Below are 24547 nucleotides of genomic sequence, written 5' to 3'. Positions count from 1 at the left end.
GAGTAAGATATTTCAACTTGAGAAACATGAGTAGAACATCAAAAAATATTTGTTATTAAAATACTTCCATATTGGTTGGTAGAGTGCCCCCTTCCAGCCCCCAATGCAGCCATGTCCTTATTGGACTTCCGAAAGATCCAGCAACTAAGCATAACTCTTGGTATAGTGGAGAGCTTCCAGAACTCTCCTCCAGAACTAAGATCAGTGTTGATGCTAATTGTCTTGTGCAAAAACCAATGGTTAAATATTTTGAACACAAATATAATCCCTTGGTTCTAACTCAAGAATAAATGGTATTACCAGTCAACAGAGAGAAAACATAGAGCATAAGTAATAACCAAAATTAGAACTGAAAGAAGTTCCTGGATTTAAAGACCAGCTGATAATCACAACATGATTTCACTATAGATGGAATTAGTTTTATGAAAGTTTTATATAAAATGTTTCAAAAATTTGATAATGAAGGAAAGATAGCAAGTTCATTTTAAGAGGCTAAAAATGGATGAGATATTAATAGTCAAATCTCACTTAGGAACATATGAGCAAAATTTCTCAAAGTGGGATGCCTGGGTGGCTCAGTCGGTTAAGCATCTGACTCTCGACTTTGGTTCAGGTCACGATCTCACAGTTTGTGAGACTGAGCCCTGAGTTGTGCTCTGCTCTGGCAGCATGGAGCCTGAGATTCTCTCTCTTCTTCTCCTTCTGCCCCTTGCTTTTGTTCTCTCTCTCAAAATAAATAAATAAACTTAAAAAAAATTCTCAAATCAACTTATTTTATCAGGCCCCTTTTCTTTTACTAATAAAAAATAAGATCGTAAATAACATATGCATATTGCACTGTAGCTTTTGTAGGTGAGAGCAATAATTAAGAGCTATATGTGAACCCTAGTAGTGTTTCTGGAAAGAATAAAACAGAAAAACTCAGGCAATTCAAATAGAGAAAAACAGGACGAAAATCTACAAAGTTTGAAAAGATAAAGAGAGATCACCATGCGTATCATATGTTAATCGAGACAAATTCTCTATTAGAGAAAAATAATTCTCCAGACTCTTTCCAGAAAACAATTGTTAAAATCAGCTCAGCAAATCAAATAAAAAGTTAATTCAATCACCAAGTTAGGAAGAGACTGAAGAGCTTATTAAATTATTACTCTCTCCAAAAGTTCAGAGCCTAAGATTCTATTATGAATCTATCTGAATTTTCAATGAGACAATTCCATGCAATAAACAGTCATCGCAATACTATTGCCCTCCTACCAGCGGCAGCAGCAGCTGATGCATTTAATCCTCATGACAACCCAATGATGTGGCTACTATTACTACATTAACTTTACAAAGGAGGAAAGTGAAACAGAGAGCCAGCCACACAGCCAGTAAGTGGTGGAGCCCTGACAGCAATTAAGGCTGTGCTCCTAACCGCCAACCACAAGGAAAGACAAACCTTTGTTCCAGAATCCAATATACCTTGATGACACAACCCTCACAAAGTAAATGTTTTTCTTCCTTTCTAAGTGGCCAGAAACATTTAAAATAATCAAATACTTGCATAGTGCTTACTATGTGCCAGGCACTGTTTGAAGCGAGTTGCAAATGCACTTAATTGTCATGACAAGTGGGAGGGAGTTACCATCATTATTATCCTTTTGGGTAGATAAACAGGGAGGGGGACAAAACAGAAGAGACTCTAAATAAGGAGAACAAACAGAGGGTTACTGGAGGGGTTGTGGGAGGGGGGATGGGCTATATGGGTAAGGGGCACTAAGGAATCTACTCCTGAAATCATTGTTGCACTACATGCTAACTAACTTGGATGTAAATAGAAAGAAAGAAAGAAAGAAAGAAAGAAAGAAAGAAAGAAAGAAAGAAAGAAAGAAAGAAAGAAAGAAAGAAAAGAAAGAAAGAAAGAAAGAAAGAAAGAAAGAAAGAAAGAAAGAAAGAAAGAAAGAAAGAAAGAAAAGAAAAGAAAAATGTTTTGAAAAATATGGCCAAGGTCACGATCTCGCGGTCCGTGAGTTCGAGCCCCGCGTCAGGCTCTGGGCTGATGGCTCGGAGCCTGGAGCCTGTTTCCGATTCTGTGTCTCCCTCTCTCTCTGCCCCTCCCCCATTCATGCTCTGTCTCTCTCTGTCCCAAAAATAAAATAAACATTAGAAAAATATGGCCACATAGAAGAGTGAGAAAGAGTCATTAAGCTCCAATATTTAATCCTGGGTCCATCTTAGTGTCTGTTTTTTGAATTAAGGACTACATGTGTTTATTGAATTGGTTAATTACCAACAATAAATTAAAAAAAAAAAAAAAGAAACTGTTGAACTGATTTTCACTGCAGATTTCACTGAAACTCAATGGTGGAACCAGGATTCAGAGAGACAGAAACTACTGCTCCTAGAAGATGGTAGATGCAGGCAGGAGTGCCACGACAGACATCTCTGAGATAAGCATAAGAAGAGTTTGAATGTTAAGCGTGTGAATGTATGGAAACAACAGAGATTTGTTTAGAATTGGACTTTTTTGTTTTTAGCTGGCTCAAACTGCACTCCTATTTGGTTGGGAACCTTTGATTTGTCATCATGACTTGCTAATAAATGAGCTGAGAAAGTTTAAAAAAAAAAAAAGAAAAGAAAAGAAAAGCAGAAGCACTGAGAGGTTTTCAGTGAAATGTCCACAATCGCGCAGCTAGCAGGTAGCAGGGCAGGGATTCAAACTCTGGCCGTTGGTAGGGTTTGTATATAGGGCTACATTAAACACACCAGAACATGCTGAAGACAGCAGAGACGGAACTTTTAAATTAATCAAAAATTACTGCCTTCTAAAAATCAGACATGGAAATCAAAGCATCACTTATGGAATAGGACACGGTGGGCAAACAGTCATTAGGTGCCATTCTCAAATCTTACATAATAATCTAAAGCAAAAAATACACATGAAATGCAAAGTCCCCAGGGACAATCATTAAACTCACAGTCAGGCTAACACTTTCTCATAAAAAATAATAATTTTGTGTAAATTATAAATACAATCTATACTATGACTAACAGTCATTATGATTTCATTACTTAGTTAAGCCATCATTATGTCCTTTTAGCAAAGATGTAAGACAAATCACTTTCTCCAATATGACCTAAAATATTTGTTCAAATGATTTTCTTTTCATTTTGTGGTATTAGATTAAGACCATATTAATTCCATTTGGATTTCAATACACATTCTAAGATCAGCTTTAAGCATATGAAGCAAATGACATCAACAATCCCAATAGAAATATATGACAAGAACCAAATGTAGTATTACCCAAAGTTTATATATAATATATATTGTACAGTATGTGAGAGAAGCTGTAAATACAGATCACAGATGAATCCATATCATTATAAATTACATACAACAGTTGACCCTTGAGCAATGCAGGGGTTAAGGACACTTACCCCTGGATAGCCAAAAATCTGTGTATAACTTTTTTTTTTAATTTGTGTATAACTTTTGATTCCCCCTGCCCCACAATTTAACTGTTAATAGCCTATTGTTGACTAGAAGCCTTATCAATAACCTAACCAGTTGATTAACACATATTTTGTATATTATATGTATCTAATACTATATTCTTATAATAAAGTAATCTAGATAAAAGAATATGTTATTAACAAAATCATAAAGAAGAGAAAATACATTTACAGGACTGTACCGTATTTACTAAGAAAAAAATCTGTGTATACATGGACCCACATAGTTCAAACCCATGTTGTTCAAGGTCAACTGTCTACCCTGAACAGTAAACTTTTATAGCCTGTGATAACACAACAAATCAACTAAATGAAGTTTATCTTTAATATAAAAGTGACTGCTATATTCCACTAGATTCTGATGAGTATTCATAGTAATATGCATCCCTAATACAAGATGATTATGGCTACCTCTGGCTTCATGTGATGTCCTCATTTCACTTTCTGTTCTCTCTTCAAAGTCTTCTTTGACATCATCAGGATGCTGGTCTCTGAAAAAAAATAGGTGTTCAGCACTGCATCTCACCAATTGTCTTTCTTAATTTAAAAACAAACATTACCACTACTGTGAGAAAGGATTTTTAGTTCTACTAAGATGTAACTCCTACTAATAACATCTATAAATATCCATTTTCTTCATTACCAATTTTCATTTACTGTTCTGAAAAGAGATTTTTAAAGCTAAGAACGGTATTAAGGTGAACTATGTTACGTGTTAGCAAATGTAGCTACTGAATAATTCAACTTCAAATTGGGGCATGTTTTCATGAAGAGTTTCACTGGTTACCGAACTACAATTTAAGGAAAGAAAATATTTTGAAACCCCTACCATTTAATCAAGTAGCATACAAACTACCTTAGCTCTGGGATTTGGGATTGACACTGAGACTGGCCCAGGAGAAGCAAACTCAATTCTGGGAAGCTCTTCCTGGCTTAACCACGTCAAATGTGTAGGCTGTATTGATTCCGACTCTTTCTGACCAGGAATGACCTGATGCTAATCTAAACATGCCAACAATGCTGTAAAATGGAATGGAATCATTACAATCTTAATTCAGAGCTTTATCCTTAAATCAGGGACAAAAATGGCGTTAAAGGGAACTAAGCACAGACTAACTCTATTTTCTTTAAAGCTAAATTTGAAGTATTTGAAATTTTTCAACCTAATCTATTCCATTCTCAGAGTTCAAAATATATCCCACTCTCCAATTTCCTGGAACTATCTAGGCTATGATACCTGGTTTACACACTTTAATGCTTTATAATACTCTATATTTATGTCGTATTGTTTCTTATGTATTGTTACCTTTATAAATATATCCTGAGTTTCTTAAAGACCCTGATCATACTTCTGTTAAGTTTTAATTAAGAAAAAGGCAAATACACACGAAACCAAATGTCCCAACAAAATATAAAGAAGTTGTATTGTCTTAATTAAAAAGGCACTAATTTCATTCTCTAGCTGAACGGTGATAACACAATGATGCTAACACACTGTAAGTCTGCAATAAATACATGTTCCCTACTTCTTAGAAAGATCATTTCCAGTGACACATGTAAAATTTCATTGAGATCTGAACTCCCTGGCTAAGTTCATACTAAAAACAACTTATCACAAATGCTAAAGAATACTGCTTATTTGAGAATGGGGAAGAATTACTGTTATTACAAAATAAAAAAAAATCTTTTTCCAAGAGTAATAGAATTAAAAGACAAAGAGGCTCTTATTCCATAAAAGTTGGGAGAGGAGGTGTATCACTGATGATTGCAGATAGGACATTAACTGAAATGATAATAGAAAAGTTTGCCTTCTCTGTAAAGACTGTGCTAAAGTTATACTTGGTAATTAGAACATGCCAAAGTCAGCTTACTATGCTTAAATTAGCTTATGTGATCTTCTAAACTTGTTTTATGCTAAATTAGAAATAATATTATTTGAGTCCATAAATCTATCCCACTAGCTATCTATTGTGACCACTGAAAAAAGTTGTTTGTGGATAACTATATTAATATTTATTAGGAAGAAAATCATACAGTGCCGTGGCATAGTTTAAAATTGGCATTTTTCAAAGTAATAAAAAAAATCCCAATTACATTATTGTAGATTTCCTAAAAGTTTTAACGAATGGTTTGTGAAAGGAAAAAAAGAAAAAAAAAATAAGACAAACATCTTTGTCTTTAGCCTTTGAGGTCAAAGGTTAACATTAAGTCTCAGAATTTTCTGAATAATTCAGCTTTCATGATCAGAATTGCCCACTAATGATAGTTTTACATTTTTGTGGTTTCAATAAAGCACAGTTTTCCTTAAAGTAAATTTTATTAAAATAAAGTTATAAGACTTAAGTATGAAGAAAGTTCTGTTGTATTCTTATGCCCAAATACAATGCCAATGATTTATTTTATGAAACGTAAGAAAAGGACCATTTTCTAGAAGAGAATAGAGAGAGAAAAAGAAAATAAGACCTTTGACCCAAAATATTTCTTCATGCCTGGATCTGCCATAATCCATCCCAACAGAAGCAAAATGGAAGCTATCTATTTTCTTACATCATTTATGTTGCTTCATTATAGAAGGATGTTCGCTTTCCACTTTCCCTACTTTAACTCATAATATTTCATTGAATTGAACCTATATAAAACTTGGGAATATATAAACATGAATATTTATCTTTACCAAACACAGTTCAAATAAAGGACTGTAGAAGAAACGTTCACTGGATGTTTTTATTTCTACTTAATATGTTGATTCTGCTAATTCCTTAAAATTAAAAATGACTAAAAGTCCCTTGGGGGTTCTACATGATATTTCATTTAGCTAGAAAGTTGGAGGGGTGGGGCAGTGGGGTCATCTGAGCAGTCTACTAGAACAAGCATTATAAAATAAATGGATGAACAGAACCACTGAAGTAAACAGAACCCTAATTAAGCACAGCCAGAAATGAAGAAGTTAAAAATAAGAAAAATTTTAAGAACATACTATGTACCAAAGGCTGGCTGAGCTCTTTCTATGTCCAATATTTCATAACAATCATTGTAAGAAGGTTCTGTTAACATTATAACCACTGAAACTTAAAGAAGTCAATGCCAAATCTGTAGAGCAAGTATCATACCAGGTCTTACTGACACTAAAATCCACAATTAAATTCAATTACCTTGAAGTAGAGTCAAGGTTTCTACCCTTGCATTTTTCCAGAATACAGTACATCAGTCTCCTACTGACAATGTCAGGCATGAAGATCTTATTCTTATTTTTTTTGTATTTTATTTAAAATAAAAATTGGTTTCTCAGTTGGGCAACCAGTATTTCTCTCTCCTACAAGGTTAGGATTTTCATTGCTAATTCTGACTGACTAGGTGCTGTGATGGAGCTCTTTCTCTGTGCAAAAATGAAATCCTTGATCTAGGATTCAGTTTCCTAAGCACAAAGTTATTCTAGCTGTACAGGTCTTCCAATTATGGACAAAGTACTTCCACAGTAGAACATCCACGCTCTGTGATAACACCATAATACTCTCTGGAATGTTGTACAAGATATGCTTCTTGACAGATTTTCTTCAAAAAAAAGACGACCAAAAATATTTTTATGCTGTATTTTAATACCACTGTTTTGCTCTACATAAAAACTCCTCTATTTTCTCCTCTTGATCAACACTTTCTATTGCCAACAGTTTTATTCAGGAAGGAGGTACAAGCTGATTGGGCATGGGGGTAGTGAATCGTAACACGGAGAAAGCGTGGGTACATGTATGGTCTTTGGAAGTGGACAGGCTTGGCTGCAATTTTAGCTGTGCTACTTAATTCTAAACCATCTCTAGCAAGTTCCTGAACTTCCCTACTTCTCAGCTGCACCAACTGTAAAATGAGGAAAATCCATCCTTGTCCTCATAGGCATTTTAAGGACTCAATAAATGGACAGAAAGTGCTGCACACACAGCAGCTTCCACTATTGACTAATTACTTCTATTTGGTGATAAAATTATCTACTGTCACTTGTTTTCTTTAAGTAACCTGTTTGCTTCAAGTTTTAAACTAGCTTTTAGAGTAACAGTTACCACCCAGACAGCAGCCAGACTGCCTGGGTTGTAATTCAGGTCTGCTATTTAGGTCTGTAGTAATCCAGTAATCCAGTAATCCAGTAACAGACTGTAATCCAGGTCTGTTACTGTTATTTACTGTTAGTTGTGTAATCTGCAACCAAGAGAGGTTCTATGTTTTGTAGAATGGGTGTCTAATAATAGCACCTACCCCACGTGAGGTGCTAGGAAGAGTAAGTGAGCTAACGTAGGTTCAAAACACCTAGAAAAGTACCTGGAATACAGCAATTTCTCTTGAGATTTTAGAACTGTGGAGAACCCATATATTTCAACATTTCTTTAGCTTGAACTGAAATACAATCATAGGTAAAACCCTACTCAAGAACACTCTTTAGGCTTTTAATTAAGACAGTGGAATCCACTCAAGTGAAAAAATGTATTCTTTATGAGTCAGCATCCTCTTTTTCTCTGTAATTAACGTGTCATGCTTTAGCCGTCTTACTATCTTACTCTAAATATGCTTTGTAGTCATATATTAGCAAAACAAACATCAGAAGGGTAAATACACAGTAAGAGGATGGCATGTGAATGCAAATAGCTGTATTTCTAGTTTGTTTATTTTTCATTTAAAAACAATCCCTAGCCAATTATGCCTGTCAGTCCCCAGTAAGTTAAAAAAAAAAACAATATTGAAAAAAATGTGAACCGATGATTTTGCTTCAATTCAGGGATTTCAGCCATCTCTCTAAATCCAGCAGGAGTCTGGTTTGGCTCCTAGCTTGAAATAACCCCGCCTTCTCTCTCCGCAGAGTTTATTCTAGTCGCACAGGGGTTTTGTTAGAGCTGAAAAGTACCTGTACTCCCCAGTAAGAGAGGAGACACAAGGAAAGTAGCAAGGGCTATAAAAAATGTAGGGATTTCTATTTCGGACGTGAAAAGGAGGTCTCTTTGCATGCCCCCAGCATTCTTCTGCTTTTTTTAAATTTCTGGACCTAGGTCACTCACAGGTAAAAAAATCAGAGAAAGAGAATCTTAGGGTTTGTACTTTAGAGGACTCCTAAGAGTACTTGAACGGTCTCCAAATGCCTCCTACAATTGAAGAAGCGAGTGTGCGTGCACAGCTTCAGGACAAAGAGGTTACCATCTTCAACTCAGAAAAGGTGGCAAATAAAACCAGCGGGATTAAAACTTTTATGTCTATGGTTAAGATTTGAGTAAAGAGTCTTTATTTTACTTTAGGTTTCTTTATTTGGGGGGGGGGTGTAGGGGCAGAGAAAGAGGGAGACAGAATCCCAAGCAGGCTCCACACTGTCATCACAAATGGTAAGATCATGACCTGAGCCAGAGATATGACCTGAGCCGAAATCAAGAGCTGGACACTTAACTGACTGAGCTGAGCCACCCAAGTGCCCCAAATAGTCTTTAAAATTAAGTTCCTTTTGGGATGCCTGGGTGGCTCAGTCAGTTAAGCATCCAACTTTGGCTCAGGTCATGATCTCGTGGTTTGTGAGTTCTAGCCCCACATGGGGCTCTGTGCTGACAGCTCAGAGCCTAGAGCCTGCTTCACATTCTGTGTCTCCCTCTCTCTCTGCCCCTCCCCTGCTCACACTCTGTGTCTCTCTCAAAAATAAATAAACATTAATTTTAAATAAATAAATAAATAAATAAATAAATTTAAGTTCTTTTTGAGATTATACATTAGCAGTGGTTTTTTTTTTAATTTAAACTTATTTATTTACTTTTATTTAAATCCAAGTTAGTTAATATACAGTGTAATCATGATTTCAGGAATAGAATTTAGTGATTCATCGCTTAAACATAACACCCAGTGCTCATCCCAACAAGTTCCCTCCTTACTGCTCATCCTTCCACCCAATACCCTGCTAGAAACACTCAGTTTCTTCTCTGTATTTAAGATACCCTTATAGTTTGTCTCCCTCTCTGTTTTTATTTTTGCTTCCCTTCCCCTATGTTCATCTGTTTTGTTTCTTAAACTCCACATATGAGTGAAATCATATATTTGTCTTTCTCTGACTGACTTATTTCTCTTAGCATAATACACTCTAGCTCCATCCAATGGCAAGATTTCATTCCTTCTGAGATGATACATTAGCAGCTGTTTTAATAGTGTTTTCATAAAACATGGCCTAAGAGAGGTAAACATGGTCTACTATTTATCTAATGACTAAAAATAAAACATTTTGATTAATAAGCCTATTAAATTATTATTTAGCATAAGGAACATATGTTGGTGAAGAAAAGTAATAGAAGGAGTCAATACAGTGGATGTTACCAAAATGCCAAGGAAAAATCCTCCAGAAAACAATTCAGCAATCATCAATCAATCAATCAATCAATCCTCTTATGAAATGAAAAGCCCTAACCAGTAAGGTGAGCATTATGGAATAAAGACCCTGTATTATAGGAAGAGCAAGCCTACGTTACTTTCATGTCGCCATAGAAAAGAGAACAGATTTCATTGTTTTTCCACTATATGTAAAAGAGTTTCCTGAGTCAGGAATCAATGCCATTCGAGGAGATAAAATGAGACCCTGTTACACTACTGTTCCAGCAACTTCGCAGGCATACAACAATGACACAGTCAAACACCTTACACTTTGAATGGCTGCCCTGGCATCGCAGTGGTTGGCACTAACAACTGTGAGTGTTTTAACCCAAAATGAGCTTCTCTCTGGTGCGCACTCACAACTGCACGGATTTGACTCAGATGTCCAAGAGCTGGAATACTTTTGAACTTCCACAGCTCCTGCTCCACATCTGGTAAAGCCCATTGACTGAAAGGGGAAACAGGCTTTCCGTAGCCAGGTAATGGTAAGTCACCAAAAGGACTCTCTCCAGTTGCTGACGCCAAACCCTCAGGCTCAGAAAGTCTCAGAAAGCAAAACAAAGTTCGTAAAGATTCCTAATCGGCATTTGTCATCTTTTAGAACTTTTGGCTCCAAATTGATGCTATTCTCCTTGATCTTGCGGTTCTGCAAAGTAAAGAGATTTTTATATGCTTATTGTCTCACGTTTATGTCAGCTTGTTTCCCCGCCTGTATAACGAAGCGCTCCTCAGCGACAGACTAGCTCTTGGCGTGACTCGTAAACCTGATTCAGCCTCGAAACAGAAATCAGATTAACAGTTGCAACTCCTGCAACTGCTCAATGTAATTCTGAGTAGAAACGCTGGTCCTACAATTTGAGAACCCATTTTAATGGCCTATAATGAACTGAACAGACTGAAGTTTTTCAGGGGATTTAGGTTAGCGATAGGCATTTGCCTTGCAAGGTAACACAAGCATTTGGCAGATATTTAAGGCATGCTTTATTATGTTTCTGGGGTTATGTCTAAGCAGGCTTAAACAACACGGGAGCTTGAAACATTCCATGATTTTTAATAGAGATAGCACCTAATTTAGAAAGGCAATTACAAGCAGCTGCAGAACAGATTTCATGAGAATAAGCCATGTGGGATAGATGCCGATGTTCCCCAATTGGCAACATGCTGAATTATTACTCCAGAGAAAGGTGTTTATCTTCAGTAATAATTCTCAAAACCTAGTATATCGATCACTTGCACCCATCTCCTGGGTGTGCGTGTTAAAAATGAACTGGGACTGGCACCTTACATTTCCTGAATTAGCATCTCTAGAGGTGATCATTCGAAAGCTGCATTTTAACAAACATCTGATGATTCTGATGCAAAACGAAGTTTGAAACCCATAGGTTTTATGAAGATCCAGAGAGATGTACACATACTTTTACCGAGCGGTAGACGTGCAGGTTACGGTTACCAGTCCTCAGGCAAGGTCCGCCATGGACTGGGAGGCCCCTGCCTCACCATCTGGCTGCCAGGAGTGCTGTGAGGGCAGAGATGAGGTGCTGCCCACCCCCTGGCCCCCGCAGCGAGGAAAACCTCTTCCCACTGAAAACACGAGACACAACACACTCCTCACACTTCTGATGAACCAACATACAACTGAAAAGGACTGCAGACTCCCCACGCTGGGAATGCACTCATAACCCAACCATCCATTTGACGAACTGCTACAGGAAAATGGGCCTAAATATTCAGCGTGCCTACAAAAGGACTCAAGGTGATGCCATCTTAATGTGGGGCAGAGCTTCCCAGCTCGGATACCGTGAATCCCTGAGAACAAGTGCTCTGAGTTCTACAAGTTCCCTGTAGCCCTCCCAAAAGCCAAGGCCACCATCTGGTCATCCAGAGGCAGCCCCGTTCACTCCCTTGGTGCGCCATACAAAAGCGTCGTCACTTCTGTGGTATTTTCTACACGAGGCAGGAGTTAAAACGACAACAGTGTTGGAAGCACTGCCTCATTCGTAAAAGAGTGCCAGTATGTATTTGGGGGATTCATCTCATCATTTAATAATCAGCCCACAGAAATCTGGTGCGGGAATCTAACAAAGTTGAGAATGCAAGTGTTTCACCAGAACAAAAAACATTACACAGCTATTGCCTTTTAGGTCATAAAACTGGTAAGTCTCCTTTGAAGGCTGGTGGATGATTCAAGGTCACCCTGCATCCTTACTGTGTGCCAGGTGGTGTGCTTGGTGCTGAGGATATCTCAGGACCAGAGAAGACGTGGACTCTGCCCTTGTGGAGCTTACTGTCAAGCAAAGCACGCAGACTCAGAAGTATTGACACAAACTGTCTACAACATCGGGATGTGTGCTGTGAAGGTATGTGATGAGGAACGTGAACTACTCTAGAAGAGCAGACAAAGCTTCCCCGAGGAAATGACAGTGAACCTGAAGCCTGCAAAACGAGAGACCAGCTAGGAGATGGCAGGCACGGAGACTCTAGGCAGAGAGAAAGGATGTCTGAGAACCAAGGTGGTTGAAGCGTTAAGTTTAAAAAGGAGCCTGGCAGAGAGAAGGCTGGAGAGCTGGGCACGGGCCAGACAACACAGGACCTTGCAGGCCACGTTCAGAATTAGGGTCTCAATTTCAGGAGTAATGGGAAGTCACTGAAAGTGTCAAGCAGGGAGACAGACTTCCAAAGAATTGTTTTAAACGCAGACTCTTAGGCTCTAGCCCGGAAGATTCTTCATGGGCTGACCTGGGCTCCCAAATCTGAATTCTGAGGAGGTCTCTGGGAATCTGATGCAAAGTCTAGAAGCTACTGCTGTGGAACGAGTCATCTATGGGCCCAGCCTGAGCAGACAGCCTGTGAAATAGCCCTTAAAAGAACAGTTATGGGGCACCTGGGTGGCTCAGGGGGTTGAGTGTCCAACTTTGGCTCAGGTCATGATCTTGCAGTTCATGAGTTCGAGCCCCACATTGGGTTCACTGCTGTCAGCCTGTCAGCCAAGAGCCTGCTGCAGATCCTCTCTCCCACCCCCACTTGCACTCACCCCTAAATAAATAAATAAATAAATAAATAAATAAATAATAAAGGTTATTGCACGAAAGGAACACATGTTCCTCACATTATTAATTTATCTGGCCTTGTTATGTCAGCTTCCAGATCAAAAGCAATGCCAGCAGAGCACTCATTCTGGTGACCCTCTGGCATCCGAAACGGGTGAATGGAATGGCGGAGCAGATGTTGTCAGGACAGTCGTGCTGGGGGAATCGCCGTGTGCTCCCTCCCCCGGCAGCCTCACTCTGCGGCTGGAGGTAACCAGGGCTTAAATAGCTCAGCTCCTCCATCCCTATGCTGGGAAGACTCGATGTGTGCTTTACACGGACGCCCAGAGTGTTCGCAGCAGGCCCGCGTTCCTGCTGTCTCCAAGCCGTCATCGGTAACACGACAAGGCTTTCACTGCCCGTCTTCCTTTCTCCATCTCACTTCCTCACTCCCCTCCTGATGTCTGCCTCACCTCCCAAATAAACCACATGCAACCGAATCTTTGTCTCAGGGTCATCTTCTAGGCATGCAAACGGTCTCCCGCTGGGAGTGCATTTAAAAGTGCACTTAAAAGAAAAAATACAGTGCAGTCTGGCTACAAAATTTAGTGAATTATTACAAAGGATGCAAAGAAAATGTGTTAAAACCTGAATAAAAAGTTCCATCCATGTGAGCGACAAATATGGGAAAAGAAGAGAGAACATAATCTGGTATTAAGAGAATCGTCTTGAATGCCATATTCAAAGTTTAACCTAGGAATGTCAAAGAAATGGCCAGCCTTTCTTTTACTCTTTTACAGTTCTTATACCGTGCAGCAAGTAAGTAACCTATTCTTCTTGCAACATGAATACAAACTAACATTTACTGAGGGCTTACTACTTACTAATACTTACTAGTACTTACTAGAACTACTTACTAGTTCTTAGCATTGCACAGCTCACTGTTTCATCCCTAAATCCAGGTTAAAGAAATCACAATCCAAAAACTTTATATTTACTTTTAAAATGAAAAAAATATATTAAATATGTTCATACAGATTCACTTACAGCCAAGAAGCCAGCTAACTTTTACCCTGTTAATTCTACCTTAAATCAACCACCCTCAAGCCACGAGATATACTTTTTGTTAACAACTTTTCTTTTATTAACACCTACTATATGTTGCCGTCTCATGACCATTTGTATCTAAAATACCAAGTGCCATTCTGATTGCTGGGAGAACTAGTGACTGCCTGCAGTAGGAAAAACCAAAATAATCTGAAGCCAATTTTTTCAAGAATTTTAAAGAAGAAATTTAAAAATTTAAACAAGTAAATAAATCTGTGTTATTTTGAAACATGTTGTTTTTTCAAACATGCATAATGAAGCATTTAGGTTGAAATATCAAAATGTCTGCAAGCATCTCTTAAAAACACTTCTGCATAAAAAATACAGTGAGAAGAAAATCTTGGTCAAAAATGTTCACCTCAAAACCTAAGGGGCCATTTTGATTGTGTCCCTCACGTTTCCTTTGACTGCATGTAACTAATCCAATCTCTCAGGTCACTTCTACTTATGAAAAAAATAAAATAAAAATAGTAAATCTGGGAGGAGAAAGACATGAAGAAATCTGAACAAAGTCTCTAAAATCATGAGTAACGGAACACTCATTTACCACAGCCTGGCACCCAACAACGAAAGCAGACAACCTAAAGAAATTAATCTGAAGACACGTAAGTGTAAGTGTTCATTCACACAAAGTAATGGCAGGTCAGAATTCGCAGACTCAAAAGACAGTATGGGTTAAAAATCCATGACATGGAAGAGTATTTAGATACGAAACATGTCATAGGTTATATACAGAAAACTAAAAACGCCTCAGGTGATTCCATGAAGAACCATGAGCGCACCTCACACAAGACAGGTCACTGGAATGGTCAGATCCACTTTGATGGTTTTGACGTGACTTCTGAGTTAGAAAAAGACCCCAGAAAACCAGCCCAGGAAGATTCTGCTGGGAGGAGACTCTGGTCCTCGGAATCTGGCCTGGAGCCCAGTCGGTCAGCGAAAAGCCTGTGAGCTAGGCCTGCGGGCACTTCGGAGTATTCTGCTGATATTTTAAACATTACCTTGGCTTCTGAAATCTAAACACTAGGTACTTTCACCACCTTGTGAGTCAGAATCAATGAACTCTGTATCTGTAATTGTTACTATATGAATTCGTACTTTATTTGTCTTAAAGTTCCTTATATATGATATGATCTCACTTTGGAGTGCGGGGTTGGGTAAAATGAGTTTATGTTTCATTAATCATGGATTTAAGGGTAAAAACAAAAAATCCTCTTCTTGTTATTAATTAATTAGCTCCCCCCCCCCGCCATCCAGAGGATAAAATTGCTTTCTCTAAGAATACTGAGACTTCAAATGCCATTACTCCAACAGCACTGCTGTGAATTTAGAATCAGATTTATTAATTAAAATGTCCACCTATATCTATCATCTATAAGAATGGAAGTTACAAACTATTTCAATAAAAAACTACATAGCCTTAGGTTTTAAAATACTCCATAAAAGAAACTTCCAAAACCTAAGTACTAAGGCATATCTTTTCACTAATCTGCTTTGTTTTTTTTAAGTAGTGTCCTCAGTTAATGTAAAGGCACAGACCTTACTTAGAGCTTAAAACATACAAACTCAACTCTACAAGTGAAATCAAAACTAAATGCCTGAGCTTATACAGTTGACCCTTTAACAACATGGGTTTGAACTAAGCAGGTCCACTTATACATTTTTTTTTTTTACAATAAATATACATACACTACTATAAATGTATTTTCTCTTATTTATGATTTTCTTATTGACATTTTCTTTTCTCTAGCTTAGTTTATTATAAGCATACCATATATGATACATATAACATATGAAATACGTGTTAATGAACTGCTTACATAACTGGCTAGGCTTTCGGTCAACAGTAAACAGTAGGCTATTAGTAGTTCAGTTTCTTTGGGACTCACAGGTTATACTTGGATTTTCAACTGTGTGGGGGAAGGGGTCAGTGCCCCATGTCATTCAAGGGTCAACTGTACTACAATTAACATCTTAATAATTAAAAGCAATAACATATATGCGAGTACTTGGCATGGGCATGAAAAAGAACACCCATTTTTCACAAAAAATCGGACATCTTCCTCATAAAGGATGGCTCTATATACCGATCGGTTCATTCAGAAACATGAACTGGCATGAAGTAAAATGACTGGAATTTCTAAACTTCTAACACCCCCAAAGTGTGACTAAAAGATGAATAAATAAGAAAGCCTGTCTGATTTACATATGCTTGTATCAACTCTCCATTTTTTTTTAAGTCCAATCACTTATCTCCACCATTTTACATGAAATGAAATGCATTTTCAATAATGCCCAAGAAAAGATAACCACAGAATACACAGCATCTGAGATAGAAAACCTCTTTCAACCAGAGTACTTCTAAACATCACTAATATTATCACTTTAATTACCTGATTTCAGGAGATGAAGAGATTTCATTTGTGTCTGCCCTTTTATTTCTTGGAAATGATGGACTAGCCGGAGGCATCTCACCACTTAAGCGGTCTGGGAAAATTCGGTCTTTATTCAAATTGATTTCTGAATAGGGACAGTTGGCAGCACTAAAATATTAAAAGAAAAGCACATTCTTAGAACATCCATTAGAACATACTTTAATTAAAGTGACAGGCTACAGAATATACAACTCTAAAAACTTAACTGTTATGTTTACATATGTATATATGTAGAATTAAACATACATTGTGAATATTTTTGTTTCTATTAAGGTTTATTTATTTATTTTGAGAAAGAGAGAAAGAGAAAGAGAGAGAGAGAGACAGAGGAGAGGCCGCAAGTGGGGGAGGGGCAGAAAGAGTGAGAAGGAGAGAGAAAAAATCTCAAGCAGGTTCTTTGCTATCAACAAGGAGCCCAACGTGCGGCTCAAACTCACAAACTGTGAGATCATGACCTGAACTGAAATCAAGAGTTGGACACTTAACCACCTAAGCCACCAGGTGTCCCTAGTGTATGAAATATTTTATCTCTGAGACATAATTTAAGTCTATTCTGATAGAAAATATGTCTTTGCACTAGATGTTCAGAACACAACCTGATGAAATCTTTGCGACTGTGCAATGATCACTGAAGGATTCTGTCTGTATACGGTCCAAGGGCAGAGCCTGTGCGTATCTGTAGAACAATCAGCCCCAGGGGAGAAATGCTTAAGACATCATAGGAGGGTTGGTGTCAGAGGTAGGACAGAGAAAGACTGATGGACAGATGGAGCAGATCTGCTTCCTAAAGTGATCCTTCAGGCTCAGGGTCACCATAGGCCATTTCATTTCCTTCATTTCATTTCCTGTTGGCCTCCAAAGGAAGGAGATTCCCCCATGTTCCTGTCTCCAAGCCCAGACGTACACTTGATATGCTAAGCAATACATATATTTATCTGTAGTCAATCCTGTTTCTGACAGGAAAGGAGACCAGATGCCAACTTGGATAATGACCCATCTATCTCACTTCCCTTCTATCGGTGACCCCTGGACTCCTGGTTGGTCTCTCAGGTCCCATGTGGGGGGATCATTTCTGTTATTCATGCAAAGGAAATCTAGGTCACTAATTGTTAAATCAACATTAAGTCAGTATAATCCTCTGCCTAGGCTTCAGCTTTCCATCTTCAGAACAACTGGGCAACCTCTGAATCTCAGGCTTCCAATACATAATGAACCCCTCCAACTAAATGCCCATCCTGCCCCTCTGTTTTTTAGGAAGTCTCCTTGTATCTATAAGTGGTTTGGATCTTGGATAAATTATTCTAGTGTCTTATATGTTCTTTTCTTCTCTCTAGGTGATAATCACCCAGGGAAAAATTTTAAACATTTAAAAATTTTTTAAACATTTTTTAAACATTTAAAAATTTTAAATGTATGTCTATTTCCACCAAGAGAACCAGATACACTCTCCTAGGAGAAGGAGGGAAGAGTTTGAAAATGCTCCTGATTCTGACAATGGCCTATGAAACCTACAACAGGTATCTTGAAAGCTAAAATACAATCTTAATTTTATTTAACTAAACATTCTGCTACACTGGTACCTATGCAAAAGACAAAAATAAATAACATATGCTCACGTGTTGACAAAAATGTATATAGTGCTAACCCAACAATAAAAAAATAACTAGTAATATTTATGGAGCACTTACTATATATCAAGCACTGTGCTAAGTACATTCCGTTCAGTGTTTTACTTAATTTTCACGACACCCTATGAGGAGGGCTTCTCATGAGGCAAACTAAGGCTTAAAATGCTTAGGTGGCTTGTCTTTAATTATTTCATTAATTTGTTCAACAAGTATTTATCAAGTATCTATTAAGTGCTAATTATCTTTCTAGGCACTGGAATCACAACGGAAAATACAATGACAAGATCTCTGCTCTCATGTCGCTGATATTCTAGGGGAAGTTGGGCACTACACAATTGCAGATATAAAGCAGACAACTTTACACAGTGACAAACGCCACTGAGTATGACTGAAGAAAGAACATGGGGCTGTCACAGGGGTCACAGGGCTGTACAGGAGGAAGGGGCTCTGTGAAGCAGCAGCCTTTGAGTGGTGCCTTCGAGGTCAGGAAGAAGCCTGCTCTGTCAACACAGAGGAAGAGCATTCTAGGAAACAGCAAGGGTAATGCCAACACAGGGAGAGCTAGGCCTGCCTGGGGGGAGATCAGCGATGGCCGAGTGTGTGAGCAAAGGGAGGGCACGCACTCGTGGCAGGCAAGGGAAGTACTGTGTAGGGCCCGGTAGGCCCTGGTCAGGAGTTCCGATGCTTGGTTTAAGTTTGAGGTGAAGCCACTGGAGGACCTTCAAATGAGGAAATGATATGATTTGATGTACAATTCAGAACAATCCCTCAGGATGCTTTGTGGAGAGAAGATTTCAAGGGGCCAGAATCGGAGCAAGAAAAGTGATATAAGAGTGAAGATATCATGGTGACTTCGATTTGGGTGGCTGAAACAGAGGCAAAGGGGCCAGTCACGGTACCTCTGCGATCCCTTCAAGGGAGCCCGTGTGTAGATGGGAAGTAGGGAATGACCTCAAACAAGGATTTAAGAATGGCCTTTAGGATTTTGGCTTGAGGAACTGGATGGAAACAGGAACGCCTTTTCTTTTCTTTTTCTTCCCCCCTGAGATGAGAATGACGAGGACAGAGGCAGATTTGGGGACGAGATCAAGAATTGTGGCATGTTTATTAAACAATCAAGTAGACATGGTGCTTAGTAGCTCAATAAGATAAGCATACTATTTCATTCGTCTTACTCAGCATGGGCACACTACTGTAACTCATTTTTATTCATTTAGAAGTGATGGGAAGGAAAATCCAGCTCCAACCAACGTCTCTTTGGAACAATAATCCTTCGAGTACTTCATGGACCCCTTCGTGGGATTATGTGTAGTCAGTGTTTATGGACACAAGCGACAAAAACCGATTCTGCCTACGCTGAGCCGAGGTGAAGTTACTGCAAGGGCATCAGACCGCCCCCAGGAAGGCTGGGTCGTCAGGCCTGCCCAGGAAGGAAGGTCCAGCCAGCACTTGCTCCCAGACACGGTCTGCACACGATGGGGCTGCTGGGACTGAGGCCCTCACTCTCTCCGCAGACGCTCAGCCGTTTTCTATGTCCCGCCCACCCCCCAATTCCACAGCAGGTGTGATCTGCCTTCCCATCACTCGTCCTGATGGAAGACCCAGGTGACAGCCTCCACTCAGGGACATTTCGGGTTTTCTGTCCACACTGTAACTGCCACAGGCCTGAAGAAGGGGAGGAAGCCCTGTTCCCCAAGGCTCCCCTGAGGGAGGGGGAGCCCTGCCTTACTTTTACCTTGATTTCAGGCAAAACAGAACATAAAAAAAATAAAACTCTTAACAGATTTCAGGCCAAATATAAACGTCCCAGGGTCGCCTCATAATAAATACGTTTAAAACCAAATTCATCATTGGGGTGCCTGGGTGGCTCAGTCGGTTAAGCGTCCGACTTCCGCTCAGGTCGTGATCTCACAGTCCGTGAGTTCGAGCCCCGCATCGGGCTCTGGGCTGACGGCTCAGAGCCTGGAGCCTGCTTCGGATTCTGTCTCTCCTCTCTCTGCCCCTCCCCTGCTTGTACTCTGTCTCTCTCTGTCTCAAAAATAAATGAAAACGTAAAAAAAATTTAAAACCAAATTCATCATCTTCGATGAACTCCCTTCTTCTGAAGAAAAAGAGAAGAAATACAGCCAGCTCCTCCCGCTATTCTCAAATCTCTGTTCCCGAGAAAGGAAACATAGTAGCCAAGCCTCACATTGTCATCTTTAACCCTGTTCTATTCTTTTTTCTTCACGTTGTGTATTTTTATTGCAAATTTGTCTTTTTTTTTTTTTAATTTTTTTTTCAACGTTTATTTATTTTTGGGACAGAGAGAGACGGAGCATGAACGGGGGAGGGGCAGAGAGAGAGGGAGGCACAGAATCGGAAACAGGCTCCAGGCTCCGAGCCATGAGCCCAGAGCCCGATGCGGGGCTCGAACTCACGGACCGTGAGATCGTGACCTGGCTGAAGTCGGACGCTTAACCGACTGCGCCACCCAGGCGCCCCTGCAAATTTGTCTTCTTAGCATTTTGTGACAGCGGGAAAAAATCCACATACACATCTTTTGAGTTCTTTTGGCAAACAAACAGTATACTGCCATCCCCAGAATCCTGCAACCGTCATGTCTCCCTCACAGTGAAGCACCTGGCTTTCCAATTACTGAATTTCTATCTGTACATCTACCTTAAGGTTTTATCAGATACGAAGAAAGCGAGGAAAATGAGAGTCCTGTTCTGAACCCCGCCCGCTCCCACACTGGGAAGATCCATGGTATTCTTAGATGGGCTACGTCCCCAACTACAGACTAGACTAGAGTCATAGTTGACAAGTCTTGGAATGTAAGATCCAGGAGAGCAGCCCCTTTACCTATCTGCTGAATAAGTGAAGGAAGAATCTCTCTCTCTCTCTCTCTCTCTCTCTCTCTCTCTGAGATCCCCACAGATAAACTTGGGACAGCTCACAGACTGGCAAGACTGCAGACCAGGAGAAGACTTACTGTCTACATAATCTGCCTGTTTTGATTTTTAGGGCCAGAGAGGAATTCGAAACTCTCAACCTGAAGTAGAGGAAGTGATCGCAGCCCTCCACACAGGGATTTACTAATGGGTCATGAGGATCTATCAGTTATCGATTTTACATTAACACCCTCTCTTCTCTCGAACCCAGCATTCTCTCAGCACCTAGCATTCGGACACCTGCTATGGGATAAAGGGGGAAGCCAGTGGGTTCCCAAAGTGGGAGAAGATAAAAAACAAGGTGGGTGGGGGGATGCCACAAAACGCAACTGAAGTGTGCTCCAGGGATAGGGGATGACCATCCAGAGGGGTGACCAGTGCCCTGGACAGAAATCAGGAACCTGGTCTAAACATGCTCTGCTGCTCCATCCACTCCTGGCTGATGAGTAAGCACAACTTGTGAGGCTCCGTCTTCTCACTCGTAAAATGAGGATGCTAACAGCAGCAATTTCCGCGGCTCGAGCACATCACACACACACGCTAGGCACTTTTCTTGCACTTTCTCACTTAACTCCTACAACCCCAGGAAGCTGCTCCTCGTCTAATGATCGTTTTGCAGATGTAGAAACGGAGCTTAAAAAAGGGAACTTGCTCAGTGTCAGTCCATCGGCTCTTGGCAGAGTCAGATGTTGAACTCTGGCTGTCCCCTGCCACACTGGATGGGGGCAGATAGTACCCTGCAATAGCAAAGAATGTCCTTATCTTTAATCTGTGACAATCCAAGCCATCTCAGTACCATCTTCTAGCCAGATGCTGCTGTCCTCTAGCTAGTATGTATTCTGCCAATACTTAACCTCTTGGCCAGTTTCCGTGTTCTCACATTTACAAAGTTCATACAGTTTTGAAAGCCAGTAACTTCACAACTCACCAGTGCCGATCAAACTTCTGTGGAGACAGTGGGTTCCCATCAGGCTTCTAATCATCTCCAGTTTCTCATGTACTAAGCAGCGTATGTCACATATACATGGGTACACACATGTATACATATACACGCAACTCTTTACCATTACATAGTTCCTCAGGGAGCAGAGGAAGAGATTCACGTAGGATTACACAACTATCTACCATACGAATTGAATTAGAGTACACGCTGTTCTATTAGCAAACAATTCCCTGTCAGCTCTACATACAAATATCCCACCAGCCCCTCTAAGGAGGCAGTTTTTCCCAGGAAAGACGGGTCCAGCTTATTAGAAAGGTGGAAGGACGGTCTTCTTCACTGCTCCCCACGTCACCTTTAAAATCCTTTTCATTGTGGGGGCGCCTGGGTGGCGCAGTCGGTTAGGCGTCTGACTTCAGCCAGGTCACGATCTCGCGGTCCGTGAGTTCGAGCCCCGCGTCGGGCTCTGGGCAGATGGCTCAGAGCCTGGACCCTGTTTCCGATTCTGTGTCTCCCTCTCTCTCTGCCCCTCCCCCGTTCATGCTCTGTCTCTCTCTGTCCCAAAAATACATAAACGTTGGAAAAAAAAAAATTAAAAAAATAAAATCCTTTTCATTGTGAATACATTTATTTAAACAATTAGGTAACACCTGTGGTTTTCTAAATGATCGCACAGTCATTGTCACACTCTGTCATGACAAAAACCTGTAAAAAACATGAGGCAGGCTCTATCAGGCCCCTGTGCTTTACACGAGAGTCCAGGAGTTACAAGTAGAGACTTAAGAGCCACACAAGCCTGGGTCGAATCCTGGTTCTGCCACTGTCTGACCCTTGGGCGTGCACGTAACGATTCCAAACCTGTGTCTTCACTGGTAAACCAGAGATGACAAGAGTACCTGCTTCACAGAGCTGCTGTGAGGATTTAGTGAGATCACACGGGTAAGTGTGGCACGCAGCCTGGAACACAGGAAGTCCTCAATGAACCTCACCTGTTACAACTACTCAAAAAGGAGAAGAGGAGTAACACTTAACCCCTACAACGTAAACGTGCATCAGCAAAAATAAACCACAACATTAAGAGCTCTGTAACACGACTCATTTGTGAAGCCTCTCCGCTTCCTACAGGAAAAGGGTGCTACTCCATTCACACCTCTCCAAAAATCTGTTTACGCCAGACTGGCCTCCTTAGAGGTAGGGACCCTCCCTCTGTGCAGCCCGTCACCTAACTGAGCACTGACACGAAGCAGGCACTCAGTAAGTGTATGTTCGATGCATGGATGGATGGATGCTGAAATAATATGCTGTTTAGAGTGTGCAGGTGTGTGTCCAAAGGTACTAACTTTTAAAACTTTCCATGGACTTTACCAGTACCTTTTAGAAGCTGTTGGAAATACTCTCCATTTTTTTTTCTTGTTTATTTTCTCCAAGATCAAATCTTATGTAGAAAAGATTTACTTCTGAAGGCACTAGATATGCAGAATATCTACTTTCATATAATGTTAGTTCTCTCTTCATCACTTCCCATTCTTTGACCTTTCAGTAGCCCAAATGAATGAGTCACCAAAGGGAAACACCATGATAAAACCCAGATTGATGCTCCCTTGCTAGAGACAGGAGTAAGCAATCTGACTACTGAATATCCCTGGGGATAAGAATAATGTCCACATTCAACTCACTCACTGATTATTTACATTTCAACATCTGAAAACATAACACTCTCAAATTTCACTGCCGAGACACATGTTCTATTTCTAACACCTCTTACATCAAATTCAACTATTATAATTTTTCAGAGAGGCAAACAACAACTGCTAGTCAAAACATAGCCTTTTGCTTACGTGTTCATAAAGTGGATTATTCTTGCCAAAAGAGCAACTTTCCTTGTTATCTAAGCAAAGAATGCATGTTTTGATTTATGTAGTTTCTCAGTAAATTAATCCAAAGAGAATTTTCTCATTATGTTTTCCTAAACACAGCATTCTCAGCAAGGACAAAAATAAGTGCCAGTGAAATGAACCTTTCAAAGAATATCCATGATGTTGCAGCTCTTCCACAGTCTACTAATGAAATGGAAAACCGGCTGTGCCTGTGAAGGATTAATATCCTTCCACATACAGAGCTCTGAGTGTTGTAAACCGGACAGCACAGCCAGGGAGACTCAGGAGAGCCAGCTGAAAGGGCCAAGAAAAATGGAAGAGACGATGCAGCAGGACCTGACAATGGCTGTTGGGTGCTTTGAACGGCATCCCGAGGCTCTTGTCAACCAATAACTCTGGCCTGGACTCACCCACAGAACTGCTAGTTGCGCCCTCCGTATGGCACAGAAACAAATGCTGCTTCTTTATCAACACATGTCTTTGAAGCCATGAGGTCTACTTCTTTGAGTGGAAGAAGGACTGGTTCCAATTCCACTGAATGGTTTCTTTTTCTTTAATGTTGATTGTTTTCTTTTGAGACAGAGTGCAAGTTGGGGAGGGGCAGAGAGAGGGAGAGAGAGAATCCCAAACAGGCTCCTCACTCAGTGCAGAGCCCGATGTGGGGCTATATCTCACAACTATGAGGTCATGACCGGAATTGATATCAAGAGTCGAATGCTTAA

The 24547-nt window shown here is 40.0% G+C and overlaps 1 protein-coding gene across 11 annotated transcripts in view; it reads right to left on the bottom strand.

Annotated features, from left to right (window-relative positions):
• Window positions 1-24547, bottom strand: part of L3MBTL3 (L3MBTL histone methyl-lysine binding protein 3) — a 128217-nt gene that overhangs the window by 17204 nt on the left and 86466 nt on the right. For all 11 annotated transcript variants that reach the window (XM_086707815.1, XM_086707809.1, XM_086707811.1 and 8 more), the window contains 2 exons: window positions 16406-16555; window positions 3910-3989 (listed from right to left, as the gene is read on the bottom strand). In XM_086707815.1, coding sequence (XP_086563941.1) covers window positions 3910-3989; window positions 16406-16555 — 230 coding nt within the window. The remainder of the gene's footprint in view (window positions 1-3909; window positions 3990-16405; window positions 16556-24547) is intronic.

This window comes from Puma concolor, chromosome B2 (genome assembly GCF_028749965.1).
Source record: "Puma concolor isolate L17-30 chromosome B2, mPumCon1.1.hap2, whole genome shotgun sequence".
NCBI classification, from domain to species: domain Eukaryota; kingdom Metazoa; phylum Chordata; class Mammalia; order Carnivora; family Felidae; genus Puma; species Puma concolor.
This window is presented reverse-complemented; position numbering and strand designations above follow the sequence as displayed.